This window comes from Asterias amurensis, chromosome 11 (assembly GCF_032118995.1).
Source record: "Asterias amurensis chromosome 11, ASM3211899v1".
Taxonomy (NCBI): domain Eukaryota; kingdom Metazoa; phylum Echinodermata; class Asteroidea; order Forcipulatida; family Asteriidae; genus Asterias; species Asterias amurensis.
This window is the reverse complement of record NC_092658.1, coordinates 15,982,768-16,002,890: the sequence shown is the minus strand read 5'-3', so window position 1 is coordinate 16,002,890 and position 20,123 is coordinate 15,982,768. Positions and strand designations below refer to the sequence as shown.

The following is a 20,123-nucleotide window of genomic DNA, read 5'->3' as shown; positions in this document are numbered from 1 at the left end:
AACACTTTCGTATTCCTGTCCCCTTTTTAAGATAGGGTCTAGATCAGGTACAAGTAAGGCAATTGTGTTGATTTCTTTCTTAGCCTTGTAAACATTGTTAGACACTGTAGGATAGGATCCAATGGCAACATGCTTTTGCAACTGGTGGATGGGGAGCCATGCTGTGCATGATGATCTTGTGAAATTATTTATGACAAATTGAGTGCAAACATAGCAATATAAAACCAATAAAATTAAGATATGTTTAATTGTTGTAGTTCACTTAGCTGCCGATACAGGGTTGTTCAGGGTTTTTTCAAATTATTTTATAACATAATTTGTGGTGACAACAATAAAAAAGATAACATTCCAATAAATATTAATACCGTGCTGCAGCCACTGGCTGAGCAACACACAAGGCTATGAATATTCATTGCTACTCATTACTATTCATAATCTGATCGATTGAGGCTCAGTATGACGCGCGTTATTGTTCAATAATTAAAAGGGACATATAAAACTAAGTATGTGAGGAAGAAAGGTATTATAGATATTGTGAAAACAAGATTATGTGATGTGAGAATGGATGGGGTGCACACAATGTGTAAACTTCAGAATGTTGATATGAATATTATTGGTTATAATAATGGTGCTTATTCATGCAGTGCAAACAAAACTCGAAAACATTATCAAACATGTCAATGGTTAGTTGGTACCCAAACGGCTTACTTATACACGGAGCAATGGTGGAGCGGCTCTGCTGGTATCCCTTCGCGCAGCGGTTGCATGTTAGTCCGGTGACGCCATCTTTGCACGGGCACTGGCCAGTGGTCTGGTTGCAGACTGTGCCGGATGAGCCGACGGGATGGCAGTTGCAAGCTGCGTAGAAAGATAGACAAGAAGGCGATTTAATAACTGGCTTATTGCTAAAATCACCTTGCAGCCCAAAAGGCCGAATTAAATGGCATTTACAAAACTAAAGCACATATTATATTTTATTATTACAATTCGGTAAATCTGAGACAAAAATATACAGAAATACACAATAGAAAAGACAAACAAAGAGATACTGACAAATTAAGAGTTGATTAATAAAATTTGGCGGATAAAATATAAATCAGACCGAGGAATAATTGTATACACCTCAGAAATATTGATAAAATACAAGACAAAATGTGATATGGGGACATGAGAGAATTAATCCTGGCACTCAATGGGTCATCTTAACGAAGAAGTTTCACTATTTCGGTATAGTTATACCCTGATGAGAACCTTAATGCATACATAATTGATATGAAACTTGTAATGACCCAGTGCAACTGACGTCATCATCACACGAATCTTGGTTGCACCATTTTGTGTAAGTCTGTGCTCATTGTCGTTACCTCATGGGAGACCAAGGACAAAACAAAAAAGGCAACAAGAACAAGATTCCATCAGTTCTTGAGACAGTGCAGAATTACTTGTACCAAACCAAATTTAGGTCATCATGCTGGTTGTTATTATCGAATCATGAACACATGCACCTCGAAGTAAAAAGGGGCAAAATACAGCTAATAGAAAAGAAAAAGGATAAGAAATACACACATACGAAATGTACGATCACCACAGATTTGCAGACTTGTTTATAAGACGTGTACGTGTATACATAATACACCCTTTTTACTACTGTGTGACCACTTTACAATAGACTAAACTCATTATCTGAAACCATAGTAAAATAGTAAAGACCCAACGGCATAAACATGGTAAATCCTTCCGATTGCCACCCCGTGGTGTAGTCGGCCAGAAAGAAAAACACAACTGCTGGTATTTTGTCCCTTTCTTTTGCTTTCCAAGATGTTTGTCTGAATTACGTAGTCGGAAAACATAGGAAGGGTTTGAATGAACGGCTGTTTGTTGCACGAAATAATGTATGCCTTTCAACAAGGGTCTGGTGTGCCTTTTGTCAGTCATGAAAGAGCTCATGATTGTAGTCGCTGATACACATTAAGACCCTGTTAGCTGCTTACACTCAACAACAAAAATGCTTACTAGAATAAGGATACCATCAACATACATCACATGTCAGCAACACTGGTATCCTGCTTATTATTTGCTACTCCAGAAATGTTTTATAGCAGTATTTTCTGCTTAAAACAGACTTTTCAAACTGGCAGGTCCCAATTTCATAAAACTGCCAGCATAACCACAGAAGTCTGTACTTTTTGCTCAAATAAAGCGTGTTTTCACAGTGGTTATACAATGTATGGGCTGTATCTGCATTAAAAGCAGAACCATGAAATTGGGCCAAGAAGCAAATTGGGCACAAAAGAAAGAATAGTTAATGCTAGGCTACACATTCGTGTATATGACTGTCAACCACATAGTTGAGAAGCAAGATGGCAACAGTGTTTCAACAGCAACTTTTACCTTGTAGTTAGGGCGGGTGAATAAAGGGACCAATGATTGCTCCCTGTGGAACCCACCAAAACAACAGCACGCTATAAAGGTTACACCGTCTGACTCTCTTCCAGCTCACAAAACCATCATTCAGAATAACAAGATTGTAATCAGTATGAGATGGTGTTACACACCTCTGAGGAGGACATTTTAATTAACAGGGAGAAGGAAGGTGGGACTCCCTGGAAGGGGTGTGGGCTTATGCGAGACGAGGGGAGTGGGGACATGGAGGACGGTAGTGTGGATCTCTCGCCAAGAGGGGCGGACTGTACTCTCAGTCGAGCTGTGAATCATGGGTGTCAGACGTATAGGGTGGGGCATCTTAGAAACCACTCGGTTAAATTAGCCTCATTGGAATGTCTTTACCCGGAATTGACTCTTTTGTGTGGTTTCTTTTGAGGAGATATTTTATGCAGTTGAACGAATGTGATTAGCCGTTTTGAGATATGGCGGGCACGGTCCTCGAAAAGCCGAAGCCTGTTTTTCAGAATATTCATGTAAGGTGCTTGAAGCGAAAAGAATTTGAAAAGTGGTTCATGAAAATCGTGTACCCCCTCACGGTGTAGATGCCCCCCTTCCATCGACCCAAGATTCCCAACTATTTCATGTCACTGTTAACTAGCTCGAGGGAGTAGACTCCTCATTTCCGTCTAGATGTATTCCCGATCGCTCCATCGGCCTTTTTAAAATTGGACCCGGTTTATAAAATAAAAACGGTCACAAGTTATTTTCACAAATCTGTGAACGTGTGACAAGTACAGGGTATATTATAGTTGCGCGATCCGCTCAGCGCTGGCCAAACCACGCAGAGATGTTTTACTTCTAAGATGGCAATTTGTCTAAGTTTGAAATGAGCTGCACGTATAATGCCTGTGGTGTTTTTCAAAGGCATGAATCTGGGGCACGTCTTTTAAATGGGAAAGCCACTGAACATATCGAGAGTGCTTCCTGCAGAAAGTGATATGGGAAGTGTATAGGTGATGCCCCCCCCCCCCCCATGTGTGTGCTATGCTGAAAAGTGCAAGGAATTAAAACATTTGTTTGTTATTTAGCTGAAAGATTGTTAAAAAGGGAACATCAAACAAACAAAATTCTTCAACACCCACATTGTGGACATGTGAAAGGCCACATAGTGTTTCAAGTTCCTTTAGTATATGATGACCTCTTTTGTTCATATGTCCATACTTCGTATATATAGCGTTAAAACACATAGCAGCATTGCTACAGACCGTATTATTTAAAGTGTGGCATCATTGACCGTTTCAGATTTTGACACAAAATGCACTGAAAGGGTATCAATCACAGTGGCATTTTACACAATTATAATCTAGGAGTAGAGAAATTTGTAATCCACATTTTTATAAGGACTCTTAGCGGCAACAAGAAAAGGGGTGGATCACAAACTTTATTTGGGAGCCCATCTTATTTTTTTTTCGGGTAATATTTTTTTGCCACAACAGTGTTGGCACTCCATCTTTAACCGTTCTGCGGTTGATCATCACCAGTGCATGTGGTGGCAAGACCGCCAATTTCTTAAGTAATATATCATAACCATTCTAGGTCATCGAGAGTGTGTAAAGCCGCCGTGTAGAGAGCTTGCCCTTAATGTATACTTTCAGCACCTACCACTCTGTCATCACATCGCTTGTGGGCCAAAGCTTGCTAGTCTTAGAGAAAACACACGAGTCCACTGCACCTAAAAAAACATTTTAAAAATCATGTTTAGCCTCTGCGGTTCTTTTTTTCTGCTGTGAGTAAAGTCTCAGGGAATGACTCGTAACTCAGTTCTAAAATGTATCTTTAAGCCCCAACATAACATTTCTGAGCTTTTAGGATAACATTTGCTAAAACTCTACTTCCCTCTGCTTACCTGCATGGGCATTAAACCATCTTTAGATCAAAGTCTCAGGGAAAACGGCTACCAAGTTTTTAATTGTACCTTAAAGCCCTAAAAGTAACTTGGAACCATTAGGCTAATATTGCTATGCCTGTACTTTCCTCTTTTCAACCTCCGTGGTTATTAAACCATCGTTTGGAAGATAGTGCATTCTGCTCATATACCAATACCTAGTCATCTGTGAAGCGGGTCAACCTGTTTCAGCCCCAGGAGTAGGTGGTAATTAAGTCGCCCCTGGTGGTAGTTGATCTGTGAGTTGATGGCCCAAATCAGTTAAGTGTATAGCCCTCACCTTGAAGTGATCGTCCTGCCTTGTGAGTTGGGTGATCCTTCATAACAAACATTTTACAAAAATCCTTTGTCCCTGATGTATGAGTGACTGTATCATGAAGTTCATTACTGTGCATAACCTATAAAGAAAGTAACTATCCCATTTAGTCCATGGCAGTTGGCATAGAGCCAGCTGATTGGTCGGTTAGGCTACCCTGTAAATTGCTCTTGGCATATCGGATACGACACGGCAGGGCAGGTGAAGCCGCGGGATGGTGCCTCAGCGACCGGCTCCCTGAGTATTAAGTTTCCCCATACACCGAGAGGAGACAAGACTTTATACCCGAGAGCAACTTCCTATAACAGCCGTTGCTCCTGACCCTATCTCTCGGTCAGCACTAAATGCATTTGAAGACCACTTCAAGGGTGGATTTTGACAACGAGTTAATTAAGGCTATAGTCGAGTCACGAAGAGTAACTCGTCCTAACTTAGGACTTGCCGTAACTTTATCTCCTAAGAATAGTCCTAAGTTAAGTATTTGATGTCATTTTTATAAATCTTTTTATCTTCTCCATTTTTTGAGGTTTTGAGGAAATAAATAAATATTCCTAATTTCCTTTTTTAAATTGACCCATGGACAGCTTTGATAATTGTCAAAGACCAGTATTATCACTTGGTGTATCTCAGCATTATGCAAACACTAACAACTCCATATTTGGACTCATTTGGTTTATCAAAGTTGTTAAAGAATAATGACGGAAAACACCCTTGTGGCACAAATGTGTGAGCTTCAGGTTGCCTAATAAAAGGTTTTAGGTCTGAAGTCTCTTTCTGAGTTAGAAATTACTTTTTTTCTCTCAAAAACTACGTTACTTCAGAAGTAGCCGTTTCTCACAATGTTTTTATACCATCAACAGCTCCCCATTGCTCGTTTCCAAGTGCGTTTTTAGGCTAACAATTATTTTGAGTAGTTACCAATAGTGTCCAGTACCTTTAAATCATAATCTTATTATAAGACACTTATCGTTGACCACGCTGAAATCAAAACTTAAATGACTCACATTGCTTTATTTTACCCGTTCACCCCTTTGGATGTGGAAACCTTAATAACTCGTGTAAATTAAACACTGTCTTCCTGTTGAAGCTGCCAGTTCAAATCAAGACAGTCAGACCATGACATTATCTTCAGAACACAGACTCTTATTCTGATCTGCACCCCTGTTTCCTCGTGTTATTTTACCCCTCAAAAAAGTGTATTCATTACCCCCTCTTGTCAGTACAAGTTACAAATTAGCCCCTACCAATCATATACATGCCGAGGGTGCCTATATTTAAGTGCCTACTTCCCATTAAGTGCGGTAAATTACTCTTCGAATAATCCAACATCGAGTCTTAATCTAACTGATATAGATATTCACTTACTCATAATTCATTGACAAGCTTCTTCAATTTAATCAACAAATGAACTTAATTTGGAATGTGTCAGTGTGCTCCACATATTAATGTAGTGGGTGTTTGTCTGGTCTAATAAATCAATTTTAAGTTGCATGTCTGTTCCAACGTTCTTGGCAGTGGTTTCCCCAAGATTGCCACAAATTATTACATGTTTTCCTTACAAAACAATATATCAAAGAACTTGCTGATATGGTTTAACATAATTTATCTCTTCATTCTTGTTGATTGGCATAGACGTTGTGCTTAATCACTGTCCATTTAGAGCATAATCATCAGTCTTTTCTCCTGGGAGAGGGGTTGGGAGGGATGTTCCCCGCCCCCCGTATTAGAAACTAACGTTTTCTTCCCTTTACTTGTCTCCCAAGGCCCATTCGGATTACATTGCAAGTCTTCATTCAACGAAGTGTGTTAGTTGCTGAGAACCCATTTCTCGAAACACTCGTAAACCAATCGTTAAACTCCCTGAGCATGGATTGAAGAACTTGGGAAAACACTCGCCTTTCTTAAACAATAGTCACAATATACAGCTATTGAAGACGTGTTTGCACCTGTTTGTCTTTTTTAACAGTAGTCATAATAAAATTTCAATTTTGATATACAGCCATTGCACGCACAGGTGTTTCTGCACCTGTATGTCTAATGGGTATCCAACAACAGTTAAATAATAACCTATAATGCAAATATCTACTTTTCAATTGTTTTTATCCGGATAGTTTTGCTCAATGTCAATCGTCACATGTACTTCATTCCTCTTGTTTCCCCCCAACATGACCCGAATACCCAAGCGGGTTCTTTGTGTACTATAACCCATTACCTTGATCACACCTATGAGATTAGACAACCATCCACTCTTAAAAGCCTACCAATAGTCTCCTGTCTGTTTTGATAACCAAATTACCCAGGCATAAATTTGTTGACAAAACACAGGACAGATCTATGATCTAATAAACCACCAAATATTCCCCCCAAAATAGTGAGAAGACATTTTGCGCTATCACTGCGGGAGGTAAGTTTTCTCAGGGAAGGTATTTGAAAATAATTGATACAGCTGGGGTCAGGGGTCACGAGCGTGATCATGTGACCTTAGACATTTTATCCTCCGCTTCTGTGCTAAACTTGTCTTGATTGCGGAAGCGTTTTTTTTCCTCCTTCGTTTTAATGACGTCATCGCGCTGCACCTGTTTGTCACTTAACACCCCCTTAGCACCCGGGCAGAATGTAATGTGTTGTAATCAAAATTTTGTACGAAAAGTGCAGACAAACTGAGTGTTAAACCTCGTCTTGTGTTTACACATTCAATGAGTATTTTGTTATGATTTCAAAAGCTGATATTTTGGGAGATGGTGCAAAATTCCAATGGGCGGTTTAACTGTTTGAAAACTTGTATTTTCGTGAACTGACCGAGTCGAGCAGTAGAAACCGGCTTTTCATGTTGCATGTGTCACCGCAACAGCCTGAAGTCTTATCAAACATTCATTCTGCTCATCTGTGGAATCTTACTAACAAGTTGGTTCGTAAAATCACCACTAATGGAATATGTACTGCCTCCTCGCTTATACGTGTCTAACTTGGCCCACATTTCTTCTATAAGTGTTAATGAAGAAATAAAAAAAACTACTTTTTTCATGAACATTCAATCCTAATCTGTACTTCCTCCTCGCTTGTACATTCCAACACGGGCCACACAAGTTTCCACATAAACTCAAGTGTTAGAGAAGTCCCTTACAAGTCAACCTCAAGAGAATTCACAACCCATAACTGCAATACAGAACCTTCAGTTGTTCAATTGGCTCAATGAACTGTCAACACTACATGAGTTTCTATGTTGTAGTTCAGTTTAATATCCGTGGATACATGAAGTCAAACTCAGAGGAGATTTCACAAGTCGTTACTGCAATACAGAACCTTCAGTTTTTTCAATTGGCTCAATATGTACTGTCAACACCACACGAATCTCCACATGATAGTTTAGTGTTTTAAGATCTGTGGACACATGTAGGCAACGTCGATGTTCCGTTGTCACGACAACCTCACGTATCTGCCATACCTCTTTCTCTCAATGTGTTACATCTCCGCGGTTGTTCATTAAGTGTTATTACCATTTCCTAATAAATCGGACACTATGGCATCTCGGCGCTGTCACTTATCGATGCAGGTTCTATTTTCTTTTTCTTCTTATATCATACCGTCTCAGGTCTGCATGCTTCGTCTGTGAAAGGGCAATGACACTGAGGCATTTTCTTTTTGGTAAAGGGCACCCTATGAGAAAATTGTAAATCCCTACTGGTGCATTTCAAGGGCACCAAGGCAAGGACTACAGTTGCCTCCGTTGCCTCCGTGTGAGTACCAGGCCTGTGAGTTCTAAATCATGGTTTTATAAGTTTGTTTTCTGAAGTCCTGCTGAAGTACATATGTAGCCACGCGTTGTCGACCATGTGATAATCTTGCTATAATCCAGGCTGCTCCATAAAAAAAAAATGAGTAAAAAAGTCTGACTAATTTTGGGTCAGATTGATCCAGAAACTTGATCACACTGTGTTTCTTTTTTACTCGTAATCTGTTTCGATCTGACACGGTTTTAAGTCACGTTAACTCATAGTCCAGGTCACACTGACCCAGAAATAGGTCAGGCCCCATGTGACCTGGAATCAGTGTCAACTCTGACTCCGGGGGCCTTTAGAATGCAATCTTCCAAACTGTTAACACTTTAGTAATGAAACAAGCTGGTTTTTAGTCTTCAACACGAGGAAGTTTCAACAATTTAACCCTATATGTTAAATACAGTGTAATCTATACGGTAGGCCCACTGCCTGCTTTCAACAGAAGGGTGCATTTTTATGCCAGTCCAGCGAAGAAAGATTTAATAGTTGTCGGAAATACTAAGGCAAGACATTTATTTACGCCAGTGCAAAACAAAAACACTACCCTATATCGAAATATCTGGGTCACCCCCATGGGCAATGAACTGAAAGTGAAGGGCCCAGGTTGGCTCAGAGTGTGAGTCTTTCTTTATGGGGAAAACTGAGGGATACGTTATTGGTATCCAACATAATTTAATATCGCTCCAAATTGAGACACTGTCTCGATTGATCAATTCTTAGCACAATGGAGGGGCTACAGTAGGATGGGTTTTCACAGTTAGTTAGTGGAATACACTTGTACGTGTTTAGTACTTAATGAGTTAAGTGTTTGGTTTGCAACGCTCATATATTGGACTGTATTATTATGCTCCACTTGCTGACCGAATTCAGCAACTGTTTAAAGACTAAGACTTTATATACTTAGCAGGTAATTGGCTTAATTTGTTCCAATAATTTACTGCATGGTTATTTCAAAGTGAGCTAAAAGCAATTTTATTTAAGACACTTAAATACATGCAACCTACGTGCGTTTCCACGCATTGGCACAATTGAAACTGCATTTACACAGTGATATCATTTTCTGCTCTTATTATCAACTTTGATTTTTGATTTTACAAGATTTACTTGTTAAAACTTTGAAAATTTTGCCCATTTCTTCCCTGTTAAAGCTATTGTTTGGTTCAAAAACAACAGCATGAACAACTTCCCATCACTCTTTCAGAAATCTAGAATCGCAAGACAAAAGCTAATTTCAATGGTTTTCAAAGCTATCTCTACACCTTATTAGTCATGTAATCATTTGAACACTATATTCAACCTAACCAAGGCTTTGCACACCCACAAATTACTTTGTTTGCCCTAACCCCACCCACCCTCTAACAACAAATAAACAATAACATACAACACAAATGTACCAGTAAATGAGTAAATAAATATATCAAATGAAAAAAAAAAATTGTGATTTTATCAATGAACAAGAAAACCGTTGTTCCCCAATCAAAGCGTGAATACTGAAGGTCAGTGCACTTATAAGACCAACAACTTCACCAATTACTTTCTCTATTCAGTGTTTTCGCTCATGGGAAAAAGATAATAATCACCACAATGCAATTTTCCAACAAAATAATCTGAAAAATGGGTACAAAAGACTAACTCCACAAAAGGCCATACACGGTGAATGAATTTATACAGGGTCTGTTCAATGGGATTTACCACACTGCAAGTGACAAACTGAACTATTTATACAATTATGAGAGGTTCATTGTGACTTCAAGTTAAAAAATAAGTACCACTTTGTATGTATCATTAACTTGTTTAATGTTAATATAATAAGGAAAGCTGTATTGTGAAGGTGGATATTTCGTCTGAACCAATCAAGCTTTGGTGTTTTTTCTTAAAAACGAGAGCGTTCATCTTCGAAGATTAGGCCTGGTCTTACAGGCCTATAATTTCATCTTTAAAAGGGAAAGGCCTTTTTTCATTTTGCAAACGGTACTTCCATTGGAAAATCTTTAAAGTTGATGTGAAACTTTTGATGGGGCACCAATGTCACGACCAGGGGCAACGGAGGCTAGAGCCTCCACGGCCTGCATGTAATTCCAGGCCTATTCCTAGGTTTGCTTTTGGTGATGTTTGGTCTTCAAGTCAAATTTACACCATGGGCATGAATGTAAACGTTTACACCCCAATAATAAAGCATCTGTTATCCACATACTTGTAGAATTATAAAAGCATATACACACATTTGGAAATATAATTCAATAAGGCTACAGCGGAACACAACCGTATTGATAATTCTAAACTTTGTATGTGTATTGTGTCCCATGTGAAGCTCTTTATGATTCTGTGGTTCAGGGGGCCATATTTTAAAACAGTAAATTCCGAGCACTCAGCAGCTGTTGAAAACAGTCTCTTGAACCTTCGGCTCGTTCCTTCGGGAGCAGACCCACCTTGCAACAAAACACCTCAGTCAAGACTGCTTCAAATGGAGGGTGTAATGTCAACTGCACTTGAAATGGTGAACTGCTATACTTTGTGGCTTGAGACATTTACGGATGAGTCGGGATACATTTCAGTGAAGTTGATTTCTTTCAAGGGGAAACTCGTGTGTTTTCAGAAAAAGGTTGTTTTGTACTTTCGGATTTGAATATGAACTGTATATGAATTACAGGTTGACTAGGCCCCTGTATATTACCCATGGTGAGAAGTTGAACCTTTGCATGGTGGAAGAGGTTTGCGAACACTAATGTTGTTTGTGTACTTTCGGATTTGAATATGAACTATTTATGAATTAGGTTGACTAGATCTGATTGTTTATGACTAGTGAGTAGGATTTGAAACTTTGCATGCTGGAAGTATAACTAAGAGAGGTTTGCGGTAACACTCTTTTTGAGTAAAGTGTTGGTTCTAAAAAATGTTGAGTCGTTAACCACCGGTTCTTTTCAGAACTAGCACTACTCAAAAAGAAGTATCCACATGGGTTACTGCTAACCTCTCTCAGTTATCAGTGCCATAAGATTTCTCTAGTACACATCAAGAACCAGTCAGTCTGAAATGTTACTACTTTAATTAGAGCAAACTTGCCTTAATCCACACCAACTATCAGAACTCAAAGTTCAAGAACAATTGGTGCAAAGATCAACATTTTCGAGTCTTAATATATCAATCTCTCTGCTGAGAAAACACCAAGAAAAAGCTCTGAATTTATCTTCTGCCGGATACGACGTTTCGACATGCCTGTGTTGGTGGAAATCATGAGGGAATACCAGCTCAGGAATGTGAGGGCCACACAGGAGCCGAGCAACTTGAACCGGTTTAGAGTTTTTTTCTTTCCCTTTTTCTTTCAATACCTTTTCTTTGTTGAACTCATGTACCGTAATGTAATTCAGCCACAGTGTTCAATCGAGTTTAATTTTGAATCGATCAAAACTGACAAGTTCTAAAGCTCTGGATGAAAAGGAAAGACTCGGAGACAGACGGATAATTCCGGCAGCAAAATGGACAGGGTTGATGAATGAATCACAACTTAAATAATTGGAAATATCAATCTGGCTGCGATTAACATTTTGTTTTTCATTTGTTGTATATTAGTGCCAAGTAAAGAAAGTCTAAATGAAGCTGTCAAGTGACTTTAGGAAGAGGGAGACAACTTTGAAATTATTGATTTCGACCAAAGTAACCTAGATCACATGACAAACATGGATTTTGAAGCCAATGCCTTCTTTGTGTTTAAATTATTGTTGTGACGTCACTCTATTGATGAAAGTGTAGAATATTTTTACGAATATCTACACACTTGTTACAGTATATTTATATCATGTAAATTATAGGTCAAGCATGGGAGCAAAAAACCTGTATCACAAGTTGAACTTTTTGGGGGGAAGTACGCGAAGTATAGATTCCTATACCCCGCTCCAACACAAGACTTTCAAATATACAAAGTTCAACAACACATTTCTTAACCTTCCTTCTGTGTATATGAATCCCTTGGTTTTCAAATTGATTTTGAGTCCTTAGGCTCTGATGAAGACGGGCAAACGATCCAGACGACACCGTAATCCTCACTGACTACCCCTTTTAAAATCAGAGAACATTGCATGTCCAGACTCGACATCGTCCATGGTTCTTTTAATTCCCTAAGCCCCCCCCCCCCCAAAAAAAAAAAAATAAATAAATAAATAAAAAAAAAGAAGAAGAAGAAGAAGGAACAGTCAATCAAAAAATTGAATCCTTCGACCTGAGCAATTTTGATTTCATTTGACATAAAATCTGTTTCCTTTTTGAGCGCAAGTCAAATTTGACCTTAGATTAACATTCACCTTCATGGATTTAATGAAAACAAATGACTCGCTGACTGGGACCATTAAAGGGGGTAGATACATCATTCAACACGTCTAGTTTTCAAGAAGAATTTCTTTAAATTTTACCAAAATTTGTTTTCGTTTTATGTAGTTCATGGCATTAGGCCTAGCCTTATAGTTCAAGTTTAGGTCTATCATACATGACATCCGAAAAAACCTATGGGTCTCTTACTAAAGCATTCAAATGAGACATACAATATGGATGTGTCAGCACAACATTTGGTATAAGTTAGATTTTCAATTTCAAAACAATTTCTTCATGGTTTTCACTCTGGTAAGACACAACCACAGCACCATACTCGCACTAAAACATCGGCAGTGTGCACTTTCATGTAAACCATTCAGATGCGTTGGTCTTCAAGAACTGAATACCAAAGTCTTGGTGCTATGTTGAAAAAGTTCCTGTCTCCATAACTGTCCAAGTGAGTTCTAGGAATTTAAAGCGTATATGTAACTGTATCAGTGTATCAGTTTCAGTTTAGATAATGCATCTATTCATTCTAATGATAATGTTTGTCAGAATGTTCCCCCCCCCCAATTTAAAATGAGAATGGTGCCCTAACTGAGAAACACTTGACGCGTCCCTACTCACGGGACCCTAACCTCACGGAGATCCAGGTCGTTACTTAATCAATGAATTGATTAAATCTTCCCGCCGATATTGGATTTGAACCAAATGCCATTAGAGACTTCCAAATTCAATCATCAATAAAGCCAGAAGATTTCAAATCCTTAGCGCTCATTCAATTATAAAGGAATACATTTTTTTTCTTCTTTCTCAGAATGTTTTGGGTAAGCCGGAGATATCAACTGGCGAAGTGATTTGATTAAGCGGTGAGTGACCATTTTGAATGTGATTTATTTCACTGCATTGGGGGATATTATGAAAGGTTTATAACGTTAAAGGAAAACAGGCTGTGCTACGTATTAAGGTTACCCTTCAAAACAAGTTCGATAACTTCTACAATAATGAGCGTACATTGCAAAAACCGAAAACTGAAAATAGGGTGTTGCCATACCGACGAGAGAAACAAATTAAAGAGAGTTCAGTTTTTGCGAAAATTTGTGGGTTTTTTCAACACCACCATAGTCTTATTTTTTGTATTTGGTGACGTGACAATACCCATGATGTCAATGTTTTACACCCCAGTCGTTGCAGTGTACTGGGGCTCGCTTTCCAGTGAAAATAAGGGTTGATATATTGATCATGTTCAAGTCATTAATCAATAACGTTTTGAACACTGGCAGCATAAGTCAACGTTCAATATAACTATCATGCTATTCCCCCAAGGTTTAAGTGTTGTTATGTGGCCTATTGTCCCGAAATGTACAATGATTATGATTTATATCATAAAACTGAAAGTTGGTTGCACCATTTAGTTAGTAATGTGTACATAAAATATTACGTGGGTTTTCATCGAACAATACGGCATTTTCATGTTGAATTCTAAACAGAGTTTAAAAGAGCCCAAGGGTGACAAATAATCACAGAGAGAAAGCTGGTGGTTGTCCATATTTTGCAATATTGGTGTTGCCCCATTGTGGTGGGGGTCTGTGTATTGAAAAGATTCGGGACCCTTGTTACCAAATGTACAGTGTCACAGCATCGATTTATGTCAGTCAACGTATTCCCCCATTCAGTGTGTTAGACACGGGGATTTGAACTCTGCAAATACACCGGGCCAAGAGACAAGAAAAGAAGAAAAAAAATTGTGTGTTTTACAAGAAAAAGTTGGATGAATTGAAGGGATTGTTACGAGGCAGTCAGGGTCAAGGCAAAACATATGTAAGTTCTTTCTACTTGTCGGCTGGGGTGCTTTCTCTGTGTTTCATTGGCATAATCAACAGGATTTGTTCAAATTTGTACTTGTTTGAGTGGCCGTCATTTTGTTGTGTACGTGGGGGGCATCCTCACCACAATACATGAGAATTATTAAAGGTTTATTTTCTCTAGTTTTCGAGCTGTCAAGTGGCGACTCTGTTCAAATACTGTGTAAATGGCACCCTGTGATCAGACATCCATTTGTACAAAAGAGTATTTTTTGCGGTTTGGATAACACAAGTGGTTTGGGAAGTTTTCCCAATGAACTCACGCTGTTGGGACCAGCGTGTATTATGTTTTTTATTGGAAACAATTAAAACAACCCCAATATATGTGATCTGATTTCAAATGACTTGTTCTCATTCAAACTTCAAAGTGAACGATATTAAACAGTCTGCACTTTTCCCACTGAAGTTAAAGGAACATTACAGAGTTTGTAAGAAAAAAACTCTTATTAGATCACAGATTTACATCAAACGTACACGGTCTAATTGATGGTAGTACAACACATCCCTTGAAATATTTCTGTCTGCAATGTCATATTTGTTGAGAAAAAAAAAGTTAAAACGAATTTCCCGTTGGGATTTATCGCTCAATTAGCGTTTTTTAAATGTTTTTATTTATGTGGAATCAATGACATGCAGACTGTGTAATTGGTTTTCACTATTTTCTCGTGACCAAGATGGCAGATCGATCTCAAACTTCTATGGGTTTGTCAGTTAAAAAATAAGTATATGGTGGATTCCATAAGGTGCCTACACTGCCAGAAACTTTTTTGTTAGCAAAAAACAGTAATGTTCCTTTAAAAAAGTAACGTAGCGGTGTTTTGATGGCGGCATTGTCATGACCAAGCGGGGAGCGTAAGCGAAGCTTGCTGACTTTTTAACGGCGCAAGCCCTGTTTTCCTTCACACCCTTCCTACAAAATTTCAACATCCACATTCCAAAATTTTGACGCCAGTGATGCTCCCACGCCGGGCGGGAACAAAAACCGGACCCGCCGAGGCGCTTGAAAGTCAGACGGGCCCCGGTGTTTGAAAGCCAAGATATGGACGGTGTGAAAATCCCTGACCATGAAATTCATATGTTTGCTCTGAAAACAGACTCAGGAAGTGCAAACACGGCGTGACCCCTGGGGATGGGAGGGAGAAAATGAGAGACTGATGAGTAAGGGTAGGTGTTGTCGAGTGGTATATTGACTTTTGTAGAAATCATTTCATATTATGCTTCTTTAAAAAACTTTCTAACTTGAATTACATGGATGCCACGGAGGCCATGACCCTTTTTGCCCTTATCCTGGCCTTGCTTTCCTTTGATGATATTCTCCAATATTTCACAAAAGTCCTAAGTTAGGACTAGTCGTATAGAAGACTTAAGGCCAGTCCTAAGTTTGGACGAGTAAGTCGCCCTAACTCGACAAGATTTTCGAAATCCACACTACCTATTTTAATTTGTAAACTATTTGCCTTATGATATGGGAAATCAAGGCTGTATAAAACATTTTCGTAAATTCATTCCCTTCCTCCAGTTTTGAATGCCTAATCCATTCAACCAGGTATTGACATACATTTATGTTACTGTCACCATCGTAGTATTGGGGATGAAATAAACTCTCCCAAAAACCCATGGTTTTGACGTGCCCAACAAGTTATTAACTCGCTTTACGTATTTATTATTTTATTGAGCCCGCATTTTTGCAGAGTCTCAATTGTTGTTTTCTGAGTGATAAACGACTTGGCACCATTTCTCAAAACTAAAAAAGGAAATTGAATTACCAATCGATCTGTAAAAAACTCTCCTAGATGTATAAGAACCTCTGTGTGGATGATTTACTAGGGTTCAAATATACCTTTCAGGTTGACATTAACCTTGACACAATTCCCGATAGACTTCGTTTTATAGGCTACCCATCAAATCTATAGTCGCTCAAGGATTTTCCAACTATTATTCTTCTTTTCTTTCGTCTACACAGAGAGGGATATGCCTATAGATTGTGTTCCAAAATATTTGGTCTACAAAATGACAAATTTGAGTGCTGTGGTTTGTTGTGGCCTATAATATATGTCCCATATACCAGAACAGGTAATGCGCTTAACAAAAGAAGCACTACCAGTCAAAGACAAGTAGGGCATTTTATAGGAGTTCACTTCGGCGTTTGTAGTTCACAGAAAGCACCTTATCATGTTCTGAGACTTTCAAAGCTCCATTAGCGATTAAGCTTTCTTTGGATGTATTCCTAGTTCCACCTTTAATCATTTCTTCTTGTTTCGTTTGATCTCTGGACCAAGGTGAACACTGAATAACATTCAATTCATAATTTAGTCACTACCAAGCCACGTGGTGGTATCCTCGTCAAGGTCCCTGACAGGGCAATTATGAATGATAATTGTTAACAGTCAACAATGTTTTTACAACATCTTCTCCAAGCGCTATTTCATTATTTGTCTTTATATAATACTGATAAGCACTGATATCTTTCCATCGAACAACTACATGTACTTTGGTTACATTCTGATTGATCAAGTCAAAGTAAACCGATCCTTACAACCACTTAACACAAAACCCAAAAGGAAAAACAAAATCATCTGTTCAAATTACTGAGAGGAGATCACCTCATCACTCTAACGGTCCTCGAGACATTTTTTCAATTTGAATAACTTGCCCTCCAAAAACATGCAGTCAGCAGTTCGTATGTGTTGATAGACATCCAACTCTTTGCAAAGTGTGGGGCAATATGAGTATTACAGAAACCCGAACTCGTATACAACATCCACCAGAAGAAATAGAATCCCTATACTTAATCCCCTTTTCTCATCTGCGAAGTGTTTTGACATGTACGTCTTGTGCGATCCAGCTACCTCCAAGACCTGCCTGGGGATTGGTGCTCTCCCGGGCCAAACGTCGCTGAACTCCCGCTGGCATTTCGTTCAAAGACTCCCCACGTTCGGTCTTCCTCGGTATCTACCATGCTCTGGGGAAAAGTGAGCGGTTCTTCTTAGCCAAAAACTGGCTTTGGCAACATTGGATCTATGGTCTGGTCTTCAGGGATGGTGGATGCCTTCTCTGACAGGGAAATGGATTCCTACATGTGTATATTGGTCATGTCGATCTGTCTCCGTCATACTGATCACAATGAAGTCATTGATGATAAGTTGTTGTAAGGTAGAGCACGGTCAAATTGTGCAGGCTTAAAGACCTGTACAAGCCATAATGCCACCACCCTCCTGCTGTTCAATGAACTTGAGACTGTAGATCAGGGTTTGATGAGGGGACATACCGGTTCTTGATTTAGCACAAAACTCGCCAAACCATAGGTTTAGCGACATTGACTTGAGTGAATGAAAAAAATAGATGTAACATGACCAAAGTAGGTTGTCTTAAAAATGATTTGAAAAATGGCACATTACTCTTCACACACTATGTTATGTTGATGTTCACTTTAGCCGTAGCTTACAGTTGGTTCGACCCTCGGCAACTTTATGCAGATTTTAAGGCTGTATAATTCGTTTATCGTCTTCAGACACAAACTGTATTTTTTTAAAGACGATTAGCTCAGGCTATATTCCCAAACTGTATGACAAATTATATAATAGGCCTTATGAATAGGTAAATGATGACATTGGATTACTTGTCCATGTTAGCGGATCATGGGTTCGACTCCCACCGAGTTTACCCGGTGGATTTGTCTTCTGCGGAACACAGTAAGCACTGAGTTTATAGTGCTTATCAAACATCGACTGGTAGAAGCATTGTGGTCTCTAACATGTATGAGGTATGTACATGCACATGTTTACTGCCCCAACTCAACCACTTCAAGGCCCTATATTTCCATATTTCTTTCCCCAAAGCAAAACACAAAATGCCTCCTTGCCTCATACAGTCATGGAGTGAATAAAACATAAGAAAAAGAAGTCACTTCACAGCAATATTATAAGCATTTCAATTGGTCATCAATGTTAGTATTTGAAAAACACCCACCGACCGTCATATGTGTCTCAACACTGACAGCACACTGTCACTATTTAGCATTGGGACATCCCGGGAGAGTTGTTTTTCAAGAATCGTCAAGTTCAGGTGTCTGGGGAAAATTATTTAACAGAAAGAAGCAAATGCTAAATGGCAGCTGATATGTGGAGATTTCCTTTGGGTGTTTGTTTAAATTTACCCTTCATAAACCATGTATAGAAAAGAGAGGATCTGAGGATCTGTTTCATATTTAGAACCAATGGCGGAATACTTAAAGTTACACCGTGAGCCAAACAAGTATGTGCAGTCCTGCTCACTGACAGTGCATTATGACAGTTCTATCCATGTGTTTATAAACTTGAATGCAAAGGTCGGAAGAGAAAGATGTAATGAAGAGGCTGTTCTAAGTGTTTTATTTTTTGTTTGTTTTTTCAAGACCAGGTGGAAATATTTTGTTGTGGATGGACCTTTCAAGAAATAAACGATTTGTACATTTTCGTCTCTCATATACCGTTTTCAAATGGATCACATCGGGCCTAAACACAAACAAAAAACAGCATTAACGAAAACAACACATCGTGTACAAAGACTCGTTACTAATTATCAAGGCAAATCAATGCGAAAAGCAAACTGGGAACTAATTATTTGTTCATGTGGAAATAAATGAATAGTGCCTATACAACTGTGCATAATCTTGAACAACCCCTTAAGTTACTAAACTGATTAAAGTGACATTTCCCGCCATCCTCAATGTGAAGATTAAACATTCCACGCCAGATCCCCACCAAATCGTGTAATGCTTTCTAACGATTGTGTAGTGCTATTTTAAACGAATTAAAACATAGTGTGGTTTCTCCACTGTCAATTTGGAGGAAACAGGAAGAATTAAGTAGATTGGATATTTCCCCTCGAAGGTCAACCTCTTGCCAAAAGGAAGCATTTGTGAATGTTTACCCCGACCCGAGATGCATGAACTTTCTTGTTGTGCTTTATATAACCCCCCTCAACCCGTAAACAATCAATCATGTGATTAATTATAATTGTGACCTTGGGAAATTTGTACCAGCTGACTCGAGGATGTATAGCAATGCCCACTTACAGTGTTGAAGCAGGATGAATATTTTTGACCCCTTTAAAAACATGTCACTTTTTTTATAAGACAGAGCACAACAAACGGGAAAGGTTTTTTTCCTGAAGTTTTTACATGCAGTCGCACGCAAAGGGTGGTTGGGATGTGTATTATTCCTTCTGTAAGAACACTCAGTTCTTTGTATTTTTTACACAGTTAAGCCCGGTTCATACTTCCTGCGAATGCGAATGCGAAGCGATTTTTGGTGACGCAACAATCGGTACGCGCTCTATTTCCCTTTGTGACGCAATGAAATTCGCATCGCACGAAGCATTCGCAGGAAGTATGAACCGGGCTTTAACGGTGCGATGTCGCAGGGAACCACACAGAGATGGCCACAACACTATGACATTCAAATGCATGTTGAAATTACATGTATGTTGAATGCACTATTGTTCGTTTCGAATTACTGTGATGTCTGCAACATTGAATAAACGTCAAC

At 38.9% G+C, this 20,123-nt stretch overlaps 1 protein-coding gene across 1 annotated transcript in view; it reads right to left on the bottom strand.

Annotated features, from left to right (window-relative positions):
• The window catches only part of LOC139944533 (netrin-1-like), a 93,689-nt gene that overhangs the window by 39,250 nt on the left and 34,316 nt on the right, over window positions 1-20,123 (bottom strand). The window contains exon 3 of the mRNA XM_071941577.1: window positions 709-858. Coding sequence (XP_071797678.1) covers window positions 709-858 — 150 coding nt within the window. The remainder of the gene's footprint in view (window positions 1-708; window positions 859-20,123) is intronic.